Source organism: Sinocyclocheilus grahami, unplaced genomic scaffold (genome assembly GCF_001515645.1).
Source record: "Sinocyclocheilus grahami isolate Dianchi unplaced genomic scaffold, SAMN03320097.WGS_v1.1 scaffold1336.1, whole genome shotgun sequence".
In the NCBI taxonomy this organism is placed as follows: Eukaryota; Metazoa; Chordata; class Actinopteri; order Cypriniformes; family Cyprinidae; genus Sinocyclocheilus; species Sinocyclocheilus grahami.
This window is the reverse complement of record NW_015506515.1, coordinates 161,838-188,264: the sequence shown is the minus strand read 5'-3', so window position 1 is coordinate 188,264 and position 26,427 is coordinate 161,838. Positions and strand designations below refer to the sequence as shown.

The window sequence follows — 26,427 nt, the reverse complement described above, 5'->3', positions numbered from 1 at the left end:
ACGCTATGTTAGATGGCTTGCATTTGCTTTGACAACTCACATATCAAAGTATAAATGATCAGAGCTCTTTTATAGCTGACACATTCCGCTAATAGAGCTAATTTGACTCAGTGCCGCAGTGGCACTTGTATATATGAGCTACCTTAAATCTCCTTTTTCATTCCTTTGTCAAACACTGTCCGTGTTGTATCTAAAGATTCTTTACAAGCATCTATAGTTCCCTTAAGAACTTTATCATCTATGGATCCACTGGACAATGAAAAAAAGTTTTTTTAAATAGTGGGGGAAAAAAGGTTCTTTAAATTATTATAATGTTCTTTACACTAAAAATCACTGAAGGTTTCTTTGTGGACCCCAAAATGATTATTTTATGGCATCATTGCAAAGACCTATGGAAGCCCGTTTCCGCCACTGAATAAAAAATTAAAAAAGGTAATTGCGAATTTTTATCTCACAATTCTGACTATATTTCTCAGAATGGCATGATATAAACTCGCAATTGTGAGGTAAAAAGTCATAATTGTGAGATATAAAATCGCAATTCTGAGAACATAGTCGCAATTGCGCGTTATAGAGTCAGAATTGCGAGATATAAACTCAATTTTGACTTTATAACACACAATTGCAAGTTATAAAGAAATAATTGTGAGATATAAAGTCAGAATTGTAAGATATAAACTCACAATTCAGATTTTTTTTTCTCAGAATTGCGTGATATAAACTTGCAATTGTGAGTTAAAAAGTCATAATTGTGAGATATAAAATCGCAATTCTGAAAAATAAAGTCAGAATTGTGTGATATAAACTCGCAATTGCAAGACATAAAGTCACAATTCTGAGAAATAAAGTCAGAACTGCAAGATATAAACCCACAATTTTGACTTTTTTTTCTCAGAATTGCGAGATATAAACTCAATTTTGACTTTATAACACAATTGCAAGTTATAAAGAAATAATTGTGATATATAAACTCGTAATTCCGAGAACATAGTCGCAATTGCGCGTTATAAAGTCAGAATTCAGATTTTTCTCAGAATTGCGTGATATAAACTCACAATTGCGAGAAAAAATGTCAGAATTGCGAGTTTTTATCTCACAATTCTGACTTTATAACTCGCAATTCTGACTTTATAACTCGCAATTCTGACTTTATAATTCGCAATTCTGACTTTATAACTCGCAAGTGTGAGTTTATATCACGCAATTCTGACTTTATAACTCGCAATTGTAAAAAAAAATGTCAGAATTGTGAGATAAAAAGTCGCAATTTCTTTCTTTTTTTAAATTCTTTTTATTCAGTGGCGGAAATGGGCTTCCAGAAAAACCCCCCTGGGGTTTTTTTTATTTTATTTTTAAGATTGTATGGCATGTGAAGAAATGCTGTGTGCACTGCCATAAATTTCTAACACATTATTGAATTTAACAGCTGAGCAGTGTTGACAGAGCTTTGTGTTGCTGGCTGCCAGTCCACTTCTGAGCTGAGCCATTGGGGAATGCCATTACGGCTATTGATTTGCTTGTTTGCATTCGTTCATGAAGTTGTTGTACAGCATGGAAAGAAAGACTCCAGTTGTGATTCTGAGGCAGACCTCAGAACAGCCACCTCTTGTGGAATCAGTGTGTTTAACCAGAGCATTTAACCATTATCCTGTCCATCATACTGTCTCTTATTTTTAGATGTAGATCTACATGTTTAAAGTCAAAATGAATATAATTCAGCAGCTACAAATGTCGCTAGTGGTCCATGAGACATTTTAAAACATGAGTAAATAAATACTTACATATTTTTGATAGAATATTAAAGCAATAAAATGAATGTTATTGCTTTTTATGGAAACCTATTCTTGCCACTTAAGGAAAAAAACATGCTTCAGTAAATCTATTAGGTAAAACTATTAGGATAATGTCAAATTATCATAGTATCTCATAATTGTGACTTTTAGAGCAAAGTTATGACTTATTATATGTTAAAATTATGAGATAAATATAGGCATGGTTTAAAATGGTAAAAAATGTATAGCCTGAATGCACTGTAAGTCGCTTTGAATAAAAGTGTCTGCTAAATGCATAAATTATTATTATTATTATAATTATTAAAATGGCTTAAAAATGAAATTATGGCAAAAAATGCTATTTATGTCATAATTATGAATTTTAATTTTAAACTTTTTTTTTTATTTACCGCACTCGCCCTGTTTAGTTTTTTTTTTTAGCCTTTAGTATGTATTTTTGGTCTTTTTATCTCACAATTATTACTTAATATCTCACAATTTATTTTTTTAAATATCATAATTATGACTTTTAAGGTCATAATTATCATATATGGTGGAACTGGGCTTCAATAATTTTTGAACCAGTGTCGCTTGTTTTGTTTCAGAATGATTTGACATTTTGTGAACCAATCGGTTGAGTGAATGATTCAGCGACTCTCAAAAATACAATCATTTGTAACAAAACACTTTTTTTAATTAAACTGAGCATAGTGGAAATCAATTAAAAATAAAAACCGCACAATGTGGCAAAACAATGTACACATTGACACATTGTATACAACACGTACATAAATCTCTGTCTTTCTATTTATTGTTCACAACAATACGTTTTTAAAACATATAAGTCTGTATTTCAAATAAGGATGGCTTTTGTTTGTAGCTTTTCAATGAAATGAAACATGCAATACATGGATTATTAATTGTTTTATAAAACACCATATGTGAAATTCAATAATCAGTATCATTTAATCATTTGGTTTCATTTAACTTAACTGTGAATTAATCGGACAGTGAATAAACCTTTGTTTAACTAAACCTACAGTATAAGCTGTAGTAATGTTAAAGATCTTCAGTAAATCGAAGCAGTGTGCCTTGGTCCTTACTTGGGCCACATTTGTATGAACACAGTGTCACAGAATAATAGTGTGTTGTTGCTGTGCAGAATTGTGAATAAGGCTGAGTGAATGCTTTGGGAAATCTGGCAGCAAATCCTCTAGTTGGCAAGTTTGCTCCTGAGGCGACCTCTGGCATATGGCATATGTACCGCTCACTGTGGTAGCACTTGCTGCCTACTGTTCTAACAGAGCCTGTCAACCAGGGGGGTTTGGCCATACTGTAGGCCAGACGGAGACTAGGGAATGGTGCACAGTCCAGGCCAACGGGTCAGTCTGCCTAAGGACAGCTGGGGAATAATCACAACACACTACGAGCACTAAAGCGTCGAACTCTCACCTGTGCTGTCATCGTAAACCACAGTGACCGTTTTCCACTTGAAGAAGTGAACCAAGTCTAAGATGGCTCTGCTGAGGGAGGAGAAGTCTGGGTAAAGGCTGACGTAGAAAGAGTCGCGGTTGTCTGACACTTGGTGCTTCCACTTGGTCTGGATGTGCGGCACCCCCAGAGCGTTACAGATGGACTGCACCGCGTTGGCCGAAGAACTGTGGGAGGGACCGAAGATGGCCGCCACACCCAGAGAGAGCTGGTCACAAGCTGGAGACAGAGCACAAAAGGCTTATTTTCTTTCTTTTATTTTGTGATTTTGTTATAATAGAAACACCAGAGCCCGATTCATGGTTACTTCCAGCGTGCAAAGTCATATTTATTGCAACAACAGTAACAATGAACTCATTTACTTTTATACCCCATCGTTTTTTTGGCAAAGCCACTGTGCTTTAATTGCGTCTTTGTAATCTTTAAATAAACTGGCATCGAAAAAAAGCACTGTTACAGTGGCAGCGGCTAATGGAGTGTATAATCATTATAAGAGAATTCAGATGTTTCCCCAGCGTGTAAATGACAGATGATTGCAGCCTGCGAACCTGTCTCAGGGGTATCAGTAGTTCACTGAATCACCCCTTCTGACTCATTACCTAAAACCAATCAATTCTCTCTGCATATGCACCAGACGGCCACTGATGTCCCCCTGTGGTTAAATGAATTCAATCTAAAGCCCACGTCCTTCCTCATATATCTCACAGCACATTAGTCTCTGATCATGTAGGGTCTCACAGAAGACAGCTGACAGCTGGAGATGGCTTTACCTTTTCTGGAGGCCTCAAAGCTGTCGTGGATGTTTATCCTTTGGATGTCGTATGTGAGTGTGGTGTTTGGCAGTAAAGTTCTGTTCCTGTTGATTGTATTTAAAGCAAACTTAAAGGCAAGTTCTTCAGCACCAGATGGGCCACTTTCCATGGATTCAAATATCCCCCCTAAAAGAGTGAGAGAGAGAAAAAAAGAGAAAAAGACAGTTTTATTAACCTCTCACCTTCCGAACTATGCTTTCCAGAGAAATAAACGAATAGCATCATATCAATATCAACATAATATAGAAGATCAGTGAAAATATTTGAAGTATACATTCATTGCATGCTTGGATTTGTATACTAAATAAATTAGTCACATTTTTATTTATATTTAAAGTAATCGTTATTATCAATTTCTGTCATAATCCAAGACAAATGGTATGGTATTAAATGCAATTAATTTAACTTAAGATAGTTTTTTCACCCACTTAAGTAGGACTTAAGTACATATTTATATGTCATTTCATAATTACTAATGTCTTTGAATGATGGTTCAAATGTACGGACAAACTAAAATGTACTTTAATGTTATTTCTATTGAAGCTTGTGTGTTATGTATTTAAATATATTTGTAATTACACATTTGTAATGATAAAGTTGCAATTACAAAGTACAATTTAAAAATATATACATATATATATTTGATATATAAAAATATAGCAACTAACTATATTTACTTTAAAGTACATCTTAATTTAACATTATTATAACGTGTACTTTTTAAAGTGTACTTAAGTGTATTAAAACAGTCATGCAAGTAGACTCTTTTTAAGTACCATTAAGTGGCATTTATTTCATTAATACTAAATTATCTGCAAGTACAGTTTTGTTTTAATATATACGTTTAAGACTTGAAGTACACTACAAGTGCTAATTCAATAATGCTGTAGCATTTGGACCAATCAGACACACAACTTTTTGTTATATTTAACAAATAATATCTAACGCCCCCTCACCTAACCAAAGGGCCAATTACGAGGGTCTATGGACCCTTCCCCCGAAATGCACCTAGTTATGGTTAATTATTCATATTTCCTGTCATGAGCTGATTCGTTACAATGCATTTTAATACACTTCTTTTTCACAGGGGGAGGAGGGCAATATTTCACAATTTAACTTTGAGGTAGAAGCACTGTAGTGCAAAAATAGGAATATCAGCTTAAAAAAATAACTAATATGTGATATGGCACCAGTGTAGGTTAAGTGCAGTGAATGTCAAAGAATAGTGTAAGAAGTTGGAAGGAGAAAAGTATATTACTATTTGCTCTGACTCAACCCATTCGAGCGTATAATAGATATATATCCAAGCTCCTTACAGAAGGTATGTTTTTAGAGCGCAAGCTACACAACAGCTTTCCCTTTGTGAGTCTACTTGACAGGCTGTATATAAATGGATGCCTTTATTGTTGGGGACTGATGTGTTCTGATTGGCTGGCGAATCAATCAATCAAGCCCTGGGGAGCAGTGAAGCACAGCATAGAGAGATTGAAGTGTTTTGCTTGGGTCAGTCAGCAGTTTGCCCCTGTTGACTCACCATATGTCAGACTAGAGCTCGATTCGGTGTTTTACTTACACTCGCTGGAGGTTCCATCATTTAAATGATCCCCCAAGACAGTACAAATAAAAGCATTTCTCCGGCACACACTCTCTTTACATGACTCTCTACTGTCTAACATGTAGGACAAGAGCTATTAATTGGTGTTGTTTCAAATATCACCTGCTGTACAGCACAGGTTACTGCTGCAAACTGATGTGAGTGTAACAATAGTACAAGTAAAATCTGACATGAACTGCTTTGCGAAATGTAAAAATAGTACAGATGAAGAAAGGAAAAAGAGAGTAAATGAATAGAGAGTGGTTGGAACGAATCCCTTAAAGCATTTTCTGCAAAAGAAGAGGGGGGAATTGAGATGCTCGTACAAATCTCTCAGTCTTTTACAAAAGAAAGAAGAAGAGGGATACAAGATAACATAATCAAACAACCTCCCCATGTGGATTTAGGATAATATGAACAAAATATCCCTTTTTGTTGGTAAATTTGAGGTAATGTGTGTTTCAGTTTAAAAGTGTGTCTGAGGTTTTAGTCACTGTTTTTACTATCATTACTATTCATGGTTACAGCACTTCAAAAAAGTGCCTGATGAGACATTGCATGATGTAATGAGCATAACCTGTCCATTATTGTCATTACAGTGATTAAACAATTACTGAAAAAAGTGTCCATCCATCAATATTTTATGGCATGTAGCTTTTAGCAGATTTTACTGTATACACTCTAAAAAATGCTGGGTTAAAAACAACCCAATTGCTGGGTTTGTCCCCATTTTACCCAGCACTGGGTTGTATTTAACCCAGCATTTTTTAGAGTGTATATTCTAATATTATTTGTACTGTGATTTTACTGTATACACTCTAAAAAATGCTGGGTTAAATACAACCCAGTGCTGGGTAAAATGGGGACAAACCCAGCAATTGGGTTGTTTTGACCCAGCGGTTGGGTTACTACCCAGAAGGTTGGGTTAAACATTTAACCCAACCGCTTGGTCAAAACAGCCCAATTGCTGGGTTTGTCCCTATTTTACCCAGCACTGGGTTGTATTTGACCCAGCATTTGTGTGTAGCATGTATAGAAAAACTAACAATGTAATCAAATTAAAATTCACAAAAAAAAGGCTCATTACCTATATATGCTTAAAATCATCACTGTTTTAGTACTAAGCTGTAATGTAGAATCAGGTATTTTTTGTTTTGTTTTAAGTAATATTGATTTCCTGTATGAAAAGAAATGTAAGGTTACTAAAGGTCATCAACTGATATTATAACAGAAAGAGTCTGGGCAGGTAACAACAAATTTTGCCCCAGGAAATGCATTCATACATGTTAAAATATCCATCATCCATCTCGTAACTCATAGGGCGAGCTCTGACAGTGATAAACTGGGGCTTGTACGACATAATGAATCAATTTCCTGTGTGGAAATGTCAGTTTCTCAAAGAGATCTCTCAAGCACCTGACAAATGTTTTCCTAAATCTGGATTTTTCTATAGTCATTATATCTTTAAATAGTCTCCGATTACATGTAATTTACATATTGACCGTTCATATCCTCCATCTCTTTTTTACTTGATTGGGCGAGTTGTCACACATTATACTCCAGTGGATATTTCTCAGTTAGGTTTATGTTTATTTGTCAATATCAATATAGGCACATGCCTTTAAGGCTTTATAGAAGGCCATTACATTTGCACAATACAAAGGGAACATGTCATTAAACAGCCTATTGTAGAGTATACAGAAGCATTTAAACAGTAAAACAATTCTGAAATAGGAACAAATATATACAAAATATATAAAAAACATTGCTTTGGCCGACAAGTATTTGAACTGATTAATAAATTGCATAAAATTCCAGCAACATATAAAATATGAAAACTCTTTTTTTTATGTGAAAGTGATAAAAAAAAAATATTATGAAATCGATATTTATGTTATCATTATTTATAATATAATATGATGAGATTACATTATACAAATTACTAAAATGTAAGACAGTTACTTACAATAATTTATACATTGTCTGTCTAAATACTCAATTCTGATTGTCTGGATATACAGTATAATACAACAAAATAACAAAAAGCTTATTTTTATCAGTTCAATTTAAATTTTGTGCTGCAAACATCAATAACTGCCTTAACTTGTCCATGCTGGCAAGTTACTATAATATAAGTGGAGTGGATCTTTGCCTCCACATTAAAAATAATCCACCTGGATTATTTATATACTGTATATACAATTTAAGACTAGAAAAACAAAAATTATTTCACTTCATTTAAAATTTGTGTAAAATATGTTTTCGGTTGCTATATATATATGTATGTATATATATATATATATATATATATATATATACTGTATATATATATATATATATATACATACATAATGTATATATAGCATTGCATTAATTGCATGTACAGACTTAATAACCTAAACCTAAAAACCTATATTAAAGGGAATGCTATCCCGGACCTGCAGTGGCTGCTAGCGGCTCAGCGCTGCTGCTCTCCGCTGGGCAGCTGTCTAGTGAACAATGCCCTGTGCCTACCTGATCGGTCGCAACAGTCTCACACATGCCACCGCACTCGATAACACGCTCAGACGCTGTGACATATTTATCACACAGCAGCTACATAATCAATGGCAGCACAATACATCCATTTCTGCATCCACAGGGAATACTTGCTTACAACCGAGCACCATTACAGCTCAGAGGAAATTAGCAAAGTAGCGGCCATCTTCCTGTTTGAGAGAAATTAAACTGTCATTTTTCATCTAACATGATCAATCGCTGTGACCACAATGGAATTACCTGCAAAACTGGTCAATATCATACAATAAAATGAACTTTAATGACTCCATGAAATAATATGCGTTTGAGCTTTAATTTCATGGGTGTTCTCAGTGCACAAAAACATGTTATAATATTTTTTTTGCTAATGTTCACATTATTTATCTGAAGGTTCAAAATGTCCAGTTTTTTAAATGTAATAAAAATTCATATTTTTTTTCTTGGTTATACAAATGTTAGGGGAACATTCCATTTCATCATTCTGCAAACACCATGTTTTTTTTTTTTGCTTTCTGAAACAAGTTATAACTTTCAAAATCTAAAATGTTTTAAAAGAAATATGTTCCATGAAAAATGTTTCAATAAGGGTTTTTTGAGAATTTTGAGAACATTGTCAAAGACCAGATCTATTAATGTCACTAATGATTTTTTTCATAGCTTTATTATTGCCAGAACTGTATTCATAGTTCTGAGAATGTCCCTGTTATGTATTTATTTATTTATTTGATTCATTAATTCATGCATTCATTGAGAACATTTACATGTCCCATACATGCATTTAAAAAAAGCCACTGTTTTCCATTATCCAAGTGATTGCCTACATTTTTTTTTTTTTTTAATTAAAACTTTGAAATGACCAGTTTTATATATAATATAAAATTAAAAAATATATATTCTTTTAGACTGACTATCAGATGTGCTTTTTATTTTCTGTTTGCTATTGTTATCTCTCTTAATATAACACATTGCTTGGAAATCTTCTTGGCAATCTCTTGTTCAATATTCTTAGAAGTTAGCATTGATGAATATTATCGATGGTAATATTGGCGATTTGTTTACTAGTTGTTGTCCCATGTGGTGGAAGGAACCATGCTGAGCTGCTGAATTCGGAGGATATTTATCTAGGAGGACATAAGAGGATTTTAAAGGGGAACAGAAGAGGGGTGTGAAATCTCATCTACATAAATGTTGATTCATGTTTTTTTATAGCTTATTGAAATGTGCTGAGAATTGATAGCAGAGAGTCTGCTAGTCTGTACAGCGGTAAAGAGGCTCACTTTCAATTCTGCATGCAGCAGCCACTAGAAACACTCTCTTAAAAAGGGCATATGCTGTTTTATGGATGTTGATATGCTGGTGTCCCCATAATGTTTCTTAACAGCTTCATCGGAAAGACCATACTGGTTGACAGGCATTTTTGCATAGCTATGTGATGGACCAGAATCAATCCAGCAATAATCTCCTGGACCAGCATGGACATTTATTCAATTATTCACCAGGGCAGGGTCAGAAAATACATAAATGGTCAGGAACTCCACTTGAACTAGAGATAATTACAAGATATGAAAGGTAATATTTTCTCCAGCCCACTCCAAATTAAAGTTCACATCACAGCTCTCAGAAATAATGTTAAAGTAGTAATGTTTTTGCAGATGTTTCTAAAACATTCTCCTCCAGACGAGACAATTGTTCGAGTAAGAGAATAGAGGTATAAAATCAACGTGGATATCTCCAATAGTTTGATATCAGAATAATTTGAGTTCAGACTGAGATCTCTGACTTTTGATGGCAGACTTTGGCATCTTTTTTAAAATCTGAGATTCATTCTGAAACACTAGAAGAGGCCCATGTGAGATTATAAGAAAAGTAAGATAGTATAAGAAAGTTCTTGGGGGGAATGAAGAATAAATATAATTCTTTAAAAAAAAAAATCTTCTTAAAAGTCATCATAAATAACTTTTTAGAATTGGGATAACCTCCAACCAACTTGTCTTCATTCCACAAAAGTAAGATGTTTATTGAATTTAACTGGTTGTTTTAAATAATTATTGTAATTAGGCATGAAAACATAACACCAGCGACATATTACTGCATAAGTACACAACAATGACCTATCATGAAAAGACTGATCAATCATGAGCAACAGACTGCTGAATCTTTGGACAAGCTTTTACTGTATATTAAAAATAAAAAAAATTAACTTGACAGCACATTAAGATAATCTGTGGTCAAGCAAGTCACAACAAAAATAGTGTGCATGCTTATAAATATGGCAATCAGCAGACAGCACAATAAGACAGCGGACTGCTCAAAAAGAGGTGTTTTAATTGAGTTAGCATGTGCGTGTGTTTTCAGTAAGACCTGCAATACAATCAGATAAAAAAGTGTAATTATATTTTTAAGAACTCTTAAACATAATACTTAAGACTTTTTCAAGAATTGCACTTATTGGGACATTCTTACAAACTTATTAGGATTGATTCTTTTAAGATGTTTTGAGTGAAATATTCCTTTAAGCAAAGTCTCCATTCACTCTGATTTTAATCTCTTTGTGGACTAGAATAATTGCAATATTAAAGAAGACTCATACGGTATGGGGTTTTTCTTTCATACAAGTCAAGTTTCCATCATGCATTGGTCTTCTCTGATTGTCTGTGATATGTCTTTGCATGAAGTGATGGGGTAGTGTAAAATCTATCATTTTCAGTTCTTTGAGAGCAGAACATGCACAGCAAGTCCATGCATGTGACAGACCATGTGGCAACTGTGCAGACATCTACAGGTGAAACATTTCTCAACATAAAAGAGAAGAGGGGGGCAAAAACTTACACGGAGAAATTAATTACAAAGCTAGTTTTGGTTTGATGCATCTGGGAAGGAGAGATTATTTATGTGGAAAATAAGGTGCTCATGCTAGTATGTTCTCTCCCCAGTGGTGACAGTTTGATGGCTATCGGTGTCAGATTATCAGCCTAGCATATCGAGATGCGTAGTGCAGCGTAACAGGCTTGTAGGACACATTCCATCTTTATCAAGCCTGGAGCCGTGATGCAGGAGACAGGGAGCGTCGACTCTGGATTGAGAAAGAACAGCATGTTCAAAGACGTGCTCTCGAGGAAAGCAAAATCATCCATAAAACTACATGAATCCATTTCAGATTTAAATTGAAATGCCTTTCTCAAACTAACTTGCTCTTTGAACCTATATTAAAGCTGCTGTGTTTAATGTGTGGTTGAGTTAAAATTATTTCTTCTGCCCCAGTTTAATGAGCACAGTCAGCTATATAAGTTATCCATAAGACTTGTAAACACTTTTAAAACATTGTCAACGTCTGGCTCAACCAAGGCCACAAAACCAGAGGACCATATCGGGATAAGGCCTAATAAATCAACCAAATCAACCCAGGCTCATTTGGGGAAAAAAAGTGTCTGTGGTGACATTTCTGCAAAATTATATTCAAAGCATGCCCAAGTGAAATGTCCAGAGAGTGGCACTACAACCATGTTCAATTTTCTCTAAAACAGATGGGAATGTGAAAGTGTCAACATTTTATTACATTGGTTGTTGTACTGTAAATATCAGGGAAGTTCAGAAATTAAGTGTCTCTAAAAATGTAATACTCTATTGCATTACATACCACCGATATAAACCCTATCCTAAACCACACCAATAGTGATAATAAAAGCAAATGTGAGATAAAAATACTTTTGCTGAATAAACCATGTAATTTTTCACTTTATCACTACAATTCTTTGAGCTTGTTTATTGTGACTTGTGTTTCGTGGGACTCGTACTGTACCTGAGCGCTCCACATTGCAAGTGCAATGTTGTACCGGGTGGGCTACCGAGTAAGTTTACTACATCAGAAAAGTCATACATTTGGAGCTGGTTGTGTGATACAAACATGGAAATGTATTAGTTTACAAATCATGCACTATGTAAATGTATTCTGAGGTCATAACGCAGTATTGTGCAAGGAACTGGGAAAAAAATAAATTTCCATTAATCAATAATCTGCCCTGTAATCAAAATTTGTGTGGAAAGGAATAAAAGTTGTCACCATTTTACTGCTTCCAGTGTTCATTTCAGTTGAACACTGCAGTGAATTGTAAGTACAGGTACGATTTTGAGGTTTTCCAAAAATGCAGGTAGAGGCACGATTTTCCTATGTTGAATAAAACACAGGAAACCAGTAACTCAAAGGTGCAAGTCATTTTTATTTCCCACTTCCCAATACAACAATAGTCTTGGATTTTATGCTGATACCTCCATGGGTGTGGTTGGCAAAAGGCAAAAAAAAAAATTTGGTTGCAGATGTCATTGTATAAATTAATCATGTTCATGATCCATGATTAATTTATAGCTCTAAAGAAAGTGGCTTGCTTTGGGAAATTACAAAGATAAAATATATTCAGCTGGGCATGTGATCTCAACACTGTGGTAAGCACACTGTAGATCCACCCTTATGCAGAATTATTATTTTTTCTTTCTCTAAGCTGCTCCATAGGTTTTGCAGCTTTAGCAGCATTGCCAGTTAAATTCCAGTACAACACTTTTCCTCCAGTTGCCATTTACAATACAATGTCGGTGTTGTTGAAACAAATGTCGGTGTTCATGAAGCTTAATTGAACAATACTTAAAATTAATTGCATGTATTAATAATGTCTCTGCCCCTAGGAAACTCTAGTGTGTTGTGTAATAAAGAACCAAATTAGTTGTATTTGAGAAATGGCCTGTTACTTACTCCAGCTGTCACAAAATCACTCGCCCTCACCATCTGCCTTTCCCTGTTTTCCTCATTATTATAATCGCTGCAACATCTTTCCTAAAGACCTACTTTGAACAATGTTACCGTAGAGGGATAGTCATGCAAAAATTAAAATTCTTTCATCGTTTACTTTTTTCTTCAGTGGAATATACAAATTGAAGTCAATGATAAGTAAAACTGTTGGGTTTAGGCATGTTTTAGAGCTAAACTTTTACAAAGCTAAAGGTCTTTGGCAACAACAGGCAAACAAAACACATGGTACATTAAGTCAGGTAGACCTTGCGTGTGAGATCAAACCAAAAAGATTCAACGGTTAAAATACACGCTGGCCAAACACACCGTTTGTACACATTTTTACTATTCACTTTGCTTCCAAGCAAAAATCACACTGTTATGAATGCACCAGGGAATAGAAAACAGACTCCGATAGCTGAAAAATGACTTTGAGCACACTGCAACATACTGGCATTAACACAGCTCATTGTGTAACTGCTGAGGTGAGCTTTTGGCTGCCGTGAGCACTTGCATTTTGTGCAGCAGCACTTTGTTAATATGCTTCAGAATAAATCTTATTATGGTTTCTCTTTACTTTCCGTTTCTTTCGTCTTTAGCAGATCGATTTGCTTAACAATGATAAGAATCCCTCCAGTTTAACTCATCCACCTTGGGCCAACTTACAGAAAGCTGGGATTGTGCAGCCTTCTTCATTTTTAATGAAGATTCTTTTTGAACTCGGCAGCGGTGTATTGATTTTCCACTCACAGTCAAGTGTTTGATATGATCTTGAATGGAGATGCGGATTAGAAGATGTGCCTGGATGTGGTTTTCTTTCATTTCTCGTACGTTTTGGGCCGTGACCCGTCAGTATTTTACCATAATCCTTGCCCATTTAAGAGATCAGCCTTGGATCTAATGAGTTATGAATATAAGCCTCATGAGGCCTATCAGCTTTGCTTGAGGTTTATGTGGTGAATGCTCGCTCTCAGGCTGGACAGCCAATATAAATCAGGGCGTGAGGTTTTGTGTTAGCTGTGGTCTGTGGAGGCCTCTTGCTGGTTGGAGATCAATTGTGAATTTTTAATTCTGGGTGAGAAGTCTTTCAGCTTGGATCCCCAAAGTATAATGTCTGTTAGCATTCGTTTTATCTTCCTCGTGAAATCCTAAAATCCCCTCAAACTCTATAAAAAGAAGGCTCTACGACAAAGCGCATGTGCTGCTCTTGGTTTATCCTGAAAGAAAACATCCCACAACTGTCCCCAAACCACTTTGACAGGCACGTAGTTTGAATCTATTCTAGGCCAACAGTCACTTATTTTAACCTTGGAGCGAGAAAAAAAAAAAAAAAAAAAAAGAGTAGAGATGCAAAACAAGACAGCGCGCAGGGGATCTGCCTCAATCTTTACGTCCAGAACTATTACGGTCTTGTTCAGAATTCATTCCCCTGTGAATTGGGGACAATATCCTACTTATTCATTTGAATATGTGCAAAGAAAATTTAGCCTGTGCACTTTTGTTGCGCAGACAGCTATAAGTTTGTTCGCAAATGAGTATTTCGTGACTTATGAACTCGTAGAGGGAGTGTTGGGGGCGAGAGGAACGCTGCAGACCACGCGCTCCCGATAATGAAAAAACAAAGGATAGCAAATCAAATTGACAGAAATTCTATTTTCTCGTGGTGAAAACAAATGTCAACTGTGTACTGAATTACAATGGAAAGCTAAGATGGTTCAAACACTCAGTGATAAAACACGGAACTGCGAGGCTCAGCTACCGCAAACACATTCGAAGAGAAGGATCATTTCTCTCCAGCTGCTTACAGAGCCGGAAAACATCAGGAGGTGTGCGTGTGCGGCCTATATATCTGTGTCTTCCTATTTAATGAAGTCTGATTAACTTGACAAAAACACTCTGTCGCTATGCAGACTCTCGGTAACAAGAAGATGGCACGAATGGCTCCTATTGGTTGGCCGACCTGACAAAGTGAATGGACCATGGCGATGCTTTGTGACTAATAGACTCCAGCTCAGCCTCAAGGTCATGGCCAGGTGGGTTCCATGGCAACAGGCAAATCTGTATCAAAGCGTGGACCGGTTGAAGCGAGCCACTGCTTCTAGAAGGTTCTTTGGGAATCTTTGAGATGGAACAAAGTCTGATGTATGTGGTGAAATGAGCGAGCTGTCTCAGTAATTAACTTTTTCAGATGGGAATAGATGAGAGAAAGTGTTAACTCTTTTCCGACTGCACACATGCCTGGCTATCCTGCCGTGAGCATGGACACCGATTAAAGACAGGAAAAACGACCATGGCAACCACATTTATGTCAATCCCACTTAGTTTGTGACAAAAAAACGTTCAAAGAGCTCCATTCCATATTCCACCAGTTCACACATTCATTTAAAGGATATGAGGTTGTGGAAGCAGATACCGATTGCTTGTTATCTGTAGAGGGTGTTGTGCATGAGGTGCAACTCAAGATCACAGTTTCCACCCTGGACAAAACTAAAGAACAGTGTGGGTGAGAGTGAATGATAGAGGCCAGAGAACTAGTTCCCTACTGTTATAATAAGCAGGATTCCATGCAGCTGGTACTGAATACTTCTTCAATCATAAGCCTCATTGAAAATGCAATCTGGGTTAAATGTGTATTAATCTGGCATTATCTGGTAATGTAACTGGCACTAGAAGTAATGCTCATGGTTGCTTTGAGGCAAACAGACATATACATTAAATATCATGTGTTTCCCGGGTCCTTAAAAAGAAAGACATTACTGAAAGAACAATAAAGATCGGCAAGACCAATATAAGACATCCAATATTTGATCATTTAGAAATTATTGAAATGATTATAGCTATTAGAAAACACAAGCAAAACTTATATTGCTGCTGCTGGATGAAACTGTGAATTCCCAATCCACCAGAGTGGTTTCATAGACATTATGACATTTATTTCGAGTTCACACAGTGATGACCTGTGCTCCAGTCTTCTCTCCTCCAGACAAGATAACAAAGACACAACTCCTCCTTTTATGTAAAAAATACTTCAAACTGGATCAGCTAATACCCATGTCTACGGAATCTTGAATTATTGCCACAACTTGTTTCCACTACTTTCATGTGCTATCACTGTAGAAAGGTTCTGTAAAATTATTACAGGCAGTTTTTTTTTTAATCAAGGAGACAACTGTAATGGCTCAAGACTCACACTTTGCAATGTTTAACTCCTACAAGCTTCAACTCCTACACAACCAAAGTCAAGTGTCAATCAATTCTGAAAACAGTTGGGAAAAAAAAACAGTTGGAGCCCAGCCCTGTATATCTATACTGTACTTCAAAAGTTTGGAGTCAAATAAATGCTGTTCTTTTCTAGTGCATGATCTTTTTACTTACTATTAAGCAAAGAACCCTGAAAATAATTGCCACCGTTTCCACAAATATATTAAGCAGCACATCTGTTTTCAACATTGATAATAACAATATGAAATATTTATTGAGCTCCAAATCAGGATATTAGAATGATTTCTGAAGGATCATTTGACACTGCAATTGCTACTGAAAATTCAGCTTTGTGTCACAGAAAGAAAAAAAAAACTTTTTTGATTCTTTTGATCAAATAAATGCATCCTTAGTGAACATGAGACTTAAAGGGGTCATATGATGCGATTTCAATTTTTCCTTTCTCTTTGGAGTGTTACAAGCTCTTGGTGCATAAAGAAGATCTGTAAAGTTGCAAAGACTAAAGTCTCAAATCCAAAGAGTCAACCACACCTACCTAAAACGGCTCGTTATAACACGCCCCCACATGTCTACGTCACGATGTGGGAAGATTTGCATAACTCCGCCCAAATGTTCACACAAAGAAAGAAGGCGTAACTTTGATTCTCGCTGTAGTATTGTTGCTGCCACCGCCGCCATGTCGTGGAGACGCTGTGTGTTTCATTATGAAAGCAAACTACTTTGTTTGGCCTTCCAAAAGAGGACACAACTAGAAATCAGTGGTTAAGTTGTATTTACAACACTGTTCAATCCAAATATTCAGATGTGTGCAGCGCATTTTATGGAGGACGAGGACTGTTTCCTGGGAGACTAGCCTACAATGCCGGTGTTCTGGTGAATTCAGTTCCCGTTTCCCCTTTGGCGCGCAATGCTGACCCTATACAGTCTATGATTCTGACAAATAATGGTGACTCACAGCCTGTAAGTACGTTTTCATATTTAAAGGATTTTCCACTGATGATTCAAACGCAAGTTTTGAGCAGTGTAGAGTAGGGCTTGTTGTTTGTCATTTCTCTGATCACAAATGCAGACATGGTTTTATGTTTACGCAGCGCGATACGCAACGCAACGCGTAAAAAAGACAATATAAGTCATTATAATCAGTAATTATGTCCCCACTGGATGCAACAAATGCCTCGTTTATAATGGGTTTTACTGGTTTTTGTCTCGTCGTGTCGGGACACGGCATCACAGTATGGTAAGGGGCCTAACATTTCCATCACACGCTTGAGGTATTCGGCCAACCACAAGGCACTGGATAGCTGGCCAATCAGAGCACACCTCGCTTTTCAGAACGATGAGCTTTGTAAAAATCGACGCGTTTCAGAAAGGCGGGGCATAGAGGAGAAACAATAATGTACATCATGTGGAAAATAATGTGTTTTTTAACCTTAAACTGCATAAACACATTGCATTACACCAAATACACAAAATCGTGTTCTTTTTAGCAACGTCATATGACCCCTTTAACAAAAAAACATTTAAATATTTGACATACCCCAAACTTGAATGGTAGTATATAACTTTATCTCAAAAACGGTTTTGTAATGTCATTTTCATGAAGCCTCACTCAACTGTACTAAAAATGGCTCCAAGCAACTGCATACCGTGATATGCAAGAAAAACTGTCTATATTAAATTATAGAAACTTATAGAGTGAATACTGGTGGGTTATCGCCCACTTCAAGCTCTCACCGCAGGTAGGATTTTATCAGCCTCAGGCGTGAGAGACTCTTTTCTCCAGATACAACAGTGACTGCTACTATTTAATTTTCACAATCGCATGTGACCTCGTCACAGCACATATGAGATTTGACTCCAGTTATAATTTTGCACATACAAAATGGTATTCCATGCATGCCAAAAATTCACACACTGCATATCGCAGAAGTGGTAAGAGTGCTAGGCTTTTTGTCTATTCCAAACATGCTCTTTCCTTTCCTCCTTTTAATCAGAGTTTTGTTTATTCTTCTGCACTGCTCCATCCACCATCTCTCCATTTCTAACTGCCACCAGGTCGTTCCCATCTCATTCAGTGAGCACAAAAGCCAGCCATCAGTGTGTGTTAATGTACCCTAGCGTGAGCTGAGCAGACAGACAGCCTGATACACCACATCAAAGATTTGCTAAAAAAATCTAAAGCGCTTCCCAAGAGAATAACAAAATAGCCTCGGAAGTAAGCGGTGACAGTAACTGATTATAAATATTCATAAAGGCTTTTAAAAGTGGGTAATCACTTTTGCTGTTCTGCATAATGCTGCTTATTTATTCAAACACAGGGATGCGTGGGGAGAAACAGCGCTGTTTGAGCGAGCGAGCAGTGTGTTCTTGTGGGTGTGGTGAGCTGAGGAAACAAAAGCATGCATGTGTGTGTGTGTGTGTGTGTGTGTGTGTGTGTTTCGAAAACGATGTTTGGAGATTTGGTGATGAGAGGCAGTGAGCGTGTATGTGTGTGATGGGAGGTATTTCACAGTCACACAGACACATTATGGGTGATAATTTATGAGGAAACAACAGCACCTAATTAGGCCTCACACTCTGTAGGAGTGACATCAACATCTGAGCATGTCTGTTGAGTGCTATTGAAACACACACACGCACAAACACACATTCACTCCCCTGTCCTTCATTCTGTGTTTTTAAAATAAACATTATATATATATATATATACATATACATATATATATATATATATATTAATAAAGCATAAGCATACAAAAGCATTATAAATATATTTAATAAATAGGCTATAATCTCACAATGTCGTCCAGGACATCAGGCTTGAACACAAATGTGGGAATGGATATTGATGTTCTGTTTGTTATCTCTCATTAAGTATAAACGCTCATCTTTGGCTTCACTCACAGCTGCTCTGTGCTGTTCTCTCCTGTTCAACACTATACTGCTGGAGAGATGCAGTCCTGCTGGATGCCTGTCTGGAAATAACACACTCTTTTTCTAGGGTGAATAAAATAAATGAAAGTCCTTGTAGCAATATCACTGTCACAATCAATGTCACACTGCACTCCCACAAGAGTTTGCTTCACCTGTTTGCGTTTAAAGCAGGCATCACACACAAACTATAACACATTCTGCATGATGGAGGACCACACTATAGTTGATACATTCATGGAAACAGCTTACTCACAACATAGCATGTGTCAGTATGCTGCTTTCCCTCTATACGTCTCAGAATGAAGCTACATGCTTGCAGTCCGTAGCCCTAAATATAATGCGGCCATGTTCCTTCACTTGCTCACAATTCAGACTACAACTTATCGCACTGCTAAAATGAACAGGACAGTCTTTAAACTGACCAATAGCATGCAATCTGATACTAGCAGCGTACACTGACACAGACTGAGGGCCGGCTGCAGTCAAGCTCAGAGCCTCTAATTGTGTAATTCAATGGCTGACCGTGATCTTTTAGTCGTAAGTTCACATCAGTTACACTGCGCATTCAGCCAGGCACACCTTACTCTTTCATGGCTTCACCTATCCATCAATCAATGCCTCCATCAATACACAGACTCAATCAATCAATCACCTCAGAGCTCAGCAGCCTAAAATACAGTGCTCAATCTAACGTCCAGTGCTCTTCTACCCAGGCATAAAGATTTTCTGGAGGGGCAAAGACAGAAAAAGACATCTAACTGAGAACAGAGCCTTTTTGCATTGCAACAAAGACCTTTCAGGAGAAAGCTGTATGGACAACATATGTGGGACAAGGTTATGATTATTTATAGAATGGCTAAAAATATTGGACAGTATGGTTTATGGCACAGTTTGTTGATCTCAAGATTTTGGAGTTGGAAAGTAATCCTGCTGGGTTCAGAGTAGCATTTAGGTCACTAGCTACTCAGATAAGTATGCACTTATTTTATTTCAAGAGTTACTGGCCAAAGCCAATTCGTAATTGCATTTGGTTCTTGGTGAGAGTTAATAGAACGTCACGTGCTGTCATCTCGAAATTACGGTTATTACGATATTGCGCGAACGCAGCAAAATATGCACAGCTTCACTCGGAGAAAAGAGGAAACTATTGCAACATTAAACAGCACAAAGATAGTTGGGTATCAGACATGTCATATTCTAATAACAATTGATTAATAAGAAGAACATGTATAATTGACAAAAGTACTATAATTATTTGTATTAAAAAAATAACAGCAGCATGACTGAGACTATCAAAACTAAGGTAAACCAAAAAGAGATTTGAACCAAATAAAACTAGTTCTTTTAGACTTTTTTTGGATCTTGTAATGAAGACTCAAGTATACACTTAAAGCTGTAAAGAGGGCTGGTTCTTCAAAGATTTCTCAAGAAGAAAACATTACTAGGTTACACATTCCTAGAACAGCGTTCTTTCTCAAAGAGTATATTTCCTCAAATGCTAAGCTCACCACAAGTCCTCCTGTAAAAACCATGTTAATCCACTGACCAAACCCCTGAGCTCCGTAAGCCGCTCTGTCTGGCTTCTCTTGCCATACCGGCGGCATGTGTACCCTGCCACGTCTCCACTCCATTCAAATAAAGCATGTTCCAGCATATATTTTTAATGAGGCACAGATTAGAAAACTGCATTTGGAATCTGTAAAAGAGGATTAATATTTAAGCAAGGAACCAATTTCCCTTCAAAACCGAGAAAGACGGAGAACGGTCCAAAGTTTGGGTAGGCCCCCAAAAATCAGCTGGTCGAGAGAAATGACTAGGTACATAATGGTATTCTATATTTAATAAGGAAAAGAACATTCAGTCCAGGGCTGTCCAAACTCGGTCCTGGAGGGCCGGTGTCATGCAGAATTTAGCTCCAACTTGCCTCAACACACCTGACTGGAAGTTTCTATGCCTAGTAAGAGCTTGATTAGCTGGTTCAGGTGTGTTTAATTACGGTTGGAGCTAAACTCTTCAGGACACCAGCCCTCCAGGACTGAGCCCTGAATTAGTCTATTCCCTGAGTGGAGTCCAAATACAGGACTGTGATTTCTGTAGCCAACGATGTTCAACATGAAAATGGTCACCGTTCACACAGTGTTCGGGATTTTATTTACTGTCAGGTTCAAGTGTGTTCTTGTCTAATGTAGAGTACCATATTTGGGTTGTGGCCAGAAATTGATCTTGATGATGAAAATATACAGGAGTCAGTTTGGTTGTAGAGTCAATCATTTATAACTGAACTGTTTATGAATGTAACCACAGGTCATAGACTCCAAAACAGGACTGACAACTATATTACGGTGTGGGTGCAGCATCCTTTCTAAAACTTTCTCTAGGTATATTGTAGGGTCATGTCGGACACATTAAAGGCATAGTTCACCCAACAATGAAAATGCTGTCATCATTTACTCACCCTAATGTTGTTCCAAACCTGTATGAGTTTCTTTCTTGTGCTGAACACAAAAGAAGATATTTTGAATGATGCTGGTAACCAAACAATTGATGGTAGCCATTGACTTCGATTGTATTTTTTCCCCCCACCATACTATGGAAGTCAATGGCTACCGCCCACTGTTTGGTTACCAGCATGCTTCAAAATATTTACCTTTGTGCTCGATAGAAACAGTAAACTCATACAAGTTTGGAACAACTTGAGAGTGAGTAAATTATGACAGAATCTTTCTTTTTGGGTGAACTATGCCACAACAACCTTTGCTCTGTATTAAAGTAGATGGTATGCAATCTATTTAGAGTTTGGACCAGTAGGAGCTTTCACATTTCTTCGCACAACCTGTCTAGCAGGAAAAATTCAATAGGCCAAATGAATAATTGAACACATCCCGTCAAATACTGTGTACGAATCTGTCAATTTTACATTTAGTCAATAGTCTGAGTGGTTGCTGTGTCAACTGTATTTAAACTCTGTGGAAACAAAGTGTTTGTCCAGCCTAAATGTCTGTAAGTATGGCCTGAGGCAGTGTTTAAGGAGCTGGGTGATGGCACTGATGACAGAACGAGGTCACGGTCATAATTCAGCATGCAATGATGAAGCAGATGCTTTTAATTTTAACAAAATTGTCTCTTATACAAAACATTAGAACACAAAGGCTTCATCTAATAGTACTCATATACAAGCACATGTGATGTGTTGTTTTCAGCTTCTTATGTCTCACTATATGAAGACATGAACATATAAACTTCATCTCCAGAGTCACTCCATCAGCATTTTGCCATTTCATTTGAGAAAAACTATAGTCAGATACACGCAAACACTCAAAGGTCTTCACTATCAAAATGAGAGTTTGGTTTAATTCGAAGACATTTTGGCAGTCATATATTGCATTTGTACAGTAGAACATATGTATTAAGTAGTAGTAATAATAATAATACAATTATTAAAACTTTATTCAGAAAAACTATATCAGAACATTTTTGTTCTGTCTTTTAACAGTAACCCTCTTTTTTTACATCTGTTCTGCAGAACTTTGTTTGCCAAAAAAATTAATTCTTAAATTTTCATTTGATTGAAAGTTTATTTCAATTTTGAATAGTTTATGCCTTCAGTTGATTGTTACTGATAACAAATTGATAATGCAATTGTAGAAATCATAAATCCACAGAAATTAAAACACAAAATTTCTGAAAGAAAAAGAAAAAACATTTCATAAGGCCGTATTATTATGAAAATATTAGTATATTATAACAAGTTTTATGACAATTAATGACAATTTAACAGGGCCCTAAAAGTTGTTTTTATTAAACATTTAAAAATTTGTTAAATTATAAATTTCATAATTTCAAGTATTTAGACATGCCTTTTGATTACTAAAATGTAATTACACCATTAAAACGGCATCCAGATAATTTTAAATGGCTATAAATGGAATCCAGGAAAAAAAATTAAACAGAAAATTTTAATTTGGTACAAAATACAAATTGAATTTGGGACAAAATAAAAACAATTTCATAGGGCCCTATAAAAGTAAAGAAAATTACAGCATAGATGAATACAAGCTTATAGAAGGAATAAAAAGGAGAACAAAAAGAAACTTGACTTTTTGTTTCAAAAATGGAATTTCACTTTCACATCAACCAAACCATCAACTACATTTTACTATTAGAGTAGATTGCATATGTCTTTGTAGAATTTGCATTTAGCAAACAGTTTTTGCATATTCTGCAATGCTGTACATTCACAGCAAATGAACCCAGGTTCTGCTTTAGTAGACAGAAGAACATAGCAAAGTTTTGTAGTAAAACCAAAGGGACAAAAAACTTAAATAAAGCAGCTGGTGCCTTGCCCTCCCGAGTCATTACCAAGTGACAGTGGAGAACAGCTGCTGTTAGCACTCATGGTGGTACCAAGCAATTGAACCATGTGTGAGGAAAACCTAACAGAGCAGTTAATTATGTGATCACGTTGGAAACTTTTCAAATGGAAAAAAAAACAATATTAAAATTAAGATATTTTTATCAAATTTATTGGCAGTTGATTGGCATGTCACCATATTCTAATTTGTTGAGATAGTGAATTGGTGGGTTTTTGTTAAATGTGAGCCAAAATCATCACAATTAAAAGAACCAAAGACTTAAACTACTTCAGTATGTGTGCATTTAATTTATTTAATACACGAGTTTCACAATTTGAGTAGAATTACTGAAATAAATTAACTTTTCCACGACATTCTAATTTATTGAGATGCACCTGTATATCAATATACAACCCGTTTTGTCAGTATATTTCCAAAAAAAGATTAGGGGCCAAGCCAAGGTATTCCATCTGTGGTACTTTTTAAGTTATTGGGCTATGTACATGTGCAAATTAATGTCTTTGGCCATTTCTTCTTGTCCAGAACCTCACACCATAAATGCCATTTTTTTAAGATGCCATGTCAGTTCAAAAGCTTAATGCAACCAAGTCAAGAAGCTCCACCACCTTTCTAATATTTTGTGCTCTGAAGTTCCGTTCTGTTCTCAGTGGCCACCAAGACATCTGTAAAGACTTCTTGCTTTGTATTTCTGTTTGTCCTCTTTACTTTCTTTACAAGGAGCCTCAACTCTTTTTGGCACTTCCTATCTTATGTACCATCGCTGTGTTTGCACAAGGCTTGGTCATCTTGTTTCTTTAGTCATTAGCTTTCCTACTTAAAATAATACCATTGGGTCCAACTGTTTTTTTGTTTGTTTGTTTGTTTTTGGCAAACGTTTAATAAGTATACAGAGGTGTTTCCCAACAGATACCGCCAACTAAATAATCGTTTATGTGTCATTTTAAGTCTGGCTGCCTCTTTCGGTGCAAATCAGTTTTATACAGACCACCAATTATGTTGAGTCTACACAGTGAAATCAGTGCTGTGGAACACTTGGTCTGGAATTATACAATTAACTCTGCAAGCTGGTGTACCACTGCCTACTGTGGACTTCCACCTGTTGCGCTCCCTTCAAATTTAAACAAGTGAAGCAGAGATCAGAATTGATGGTCAAGCATCAGACACACAGCATGTTGGGAGTTTGGATACCCTCCACATGGAAAACACCTCATTAGGATATGTGTCAGTTTTTGGACTGGTAGACTTGTGGTGGCCTGTCATGGTTGCATCAGCATTGGCAGCTACAGGTAATTAAAGTCAATTCTTGAGCTTCAGGTGACCTGTCATGGCCTCCCCAACATTACTCTGACTTGTCGTAATTCTCAACTCCCCCTGTTCTGTTTTAACCATCTCTACACCCCAGTCACGAATAGCCCACAAATGACTTTCCAGATCACGTTTAACCATTTTAAAATAGATCCATAAACTAAAAAGGTTGTGGTGGGACACCAGGTGCAAGTCCAGTTCTGGGCAACTCTGCCTCCAACCCTCAAAGCTGAACTCTGAATCTTTGGAGCTGAATCGTTGGAGCTGAATTCTGAATCTTGAGGGCCAGAGTTGCCCACCCCTGTGCTTTTCACTCAAAGGCCACAAAGGACAGGGAGAAAAATGAATGTGTAGAAGAGTGTTAGCCATTGATGTGAGAAAACAAAGTGTGACAATGGTCATCTTGGGTTGGTTGAATACCAGATACGCCATGTGTTCTGGTTCACCCGTAGAGGATTAATCGCACTAGCTGGAAGGTGGGGAAAATACACAGCCAACGGATTAGCAATGGCTGTTATCATTCTCTATCTCAGCGCTTTTACTCGTGTCAAGAAATGAACCACAAATGTGTTTCCACATAAAATTTGGACTTTTACGTAAAAGTCCATAGCATCAACAGCTTAACATCATATGATAAATTCTCACTTCTCCACAATATTGATCAAACTATCAAGCTATTCAACCTGTAGTGCTAATCTTTAAGCACAGATTGACTCATCATTATACCAAGCTTTATGCACAGGCCTAAAACAACTACTGATGTTCATTTAAGAACCTTACTTTCAGTCTTACTGTATATTTTATGATGCTAAACCCACAACCGACACATTAGTATTGCACACATTCTTATTCTGGGCAAACAAAGCTATAAATATCTACAACATTTTCCCCCTACAACTATAGATTGATATTCTGCAAGCACTCATTGAATTGCTGTCCTACAAACTCCCCAAATCGACATCGTGACCACACATTCTCTTGGGGCAACTTAAACTGACCTACTAACATTGCCTGCGACATCAAAAGGGTCTGATCCGATCAGATGAGAATGAATCTTATTCTGCGCTGTTGATTAGGGAAGTTCATGCCCAAGGAGGGCTGGGAAACCCACCGTAATTGACTGGCTGAGCCAGCGCCTAATTTATTATGGACTTTCACACAAATTTAAACACCCTCTTCACCGCCATAATTCATGCAGTCTTTCAGACCTCTCAGGACTCCATCAGAGAGAGGAACGGATAAACCCTTTGCCTGGGCCGTCAACCTCTGTTCTTCATATCGTCCCAAAGAAAAGGATCACAAGGACGGATGGGAGCCAAGACAAATGATTATGTCAGGATTATTAGGGTACAAAAGTCTTTGTTCAATATATTAGCAATTGTAGAAACCGAAAACTAGCTCATAAGGGATACTGCAGCTAAATGTCAGCTGCATTGCTGGGAAGCTCCAGAGAAAAATGTTATGTGCCAAATGGCACCTAACCACAAAATATCTTTCTCTCTCTCTCACTCTCTTTGTAAAACCTGAACTAGCTTGCTTGTATATCCACTCATCCAGCAGCAGAATACAGTCATCAGTCTTGTGCTATATGTGACCCTGGACCACA

At 36.7% G+C, this 26,427-nt stretch overlaps 1 protein-coding gene across 1 annotated transcript in view; it reads right to left on the bottom strand.

Moving 5' to 3' along the window:
• Positions 1 to 26,427, bottom strand: part of LOC107569343 (glutamate receptor ionotropic, kainate 2-like) — a gene marked incomplete at its 3' end in the record, with an annotated part of 118,514 nt that overhangs the window by 71,214 nt on the left and 20,873 nt on the right. Inside the window, exons 3-4 of the mRNA XM_016255418.1 lie at positions 4,034 to 4,201; positions 3,225 to 3,482 (exon numbers count right to left, since the gene is read on the bottom strand). Of these exons, the coding sequence (XP_016110904.1) occupies positions 3,225 to 3,482; positions 4,034 to 4,201 (426 nt within the window). The remainder of the gene's footprint in view (positions 1 to 3,224; positions 3,483 to 4,033; positions 4,202 to 26,427) is intronic.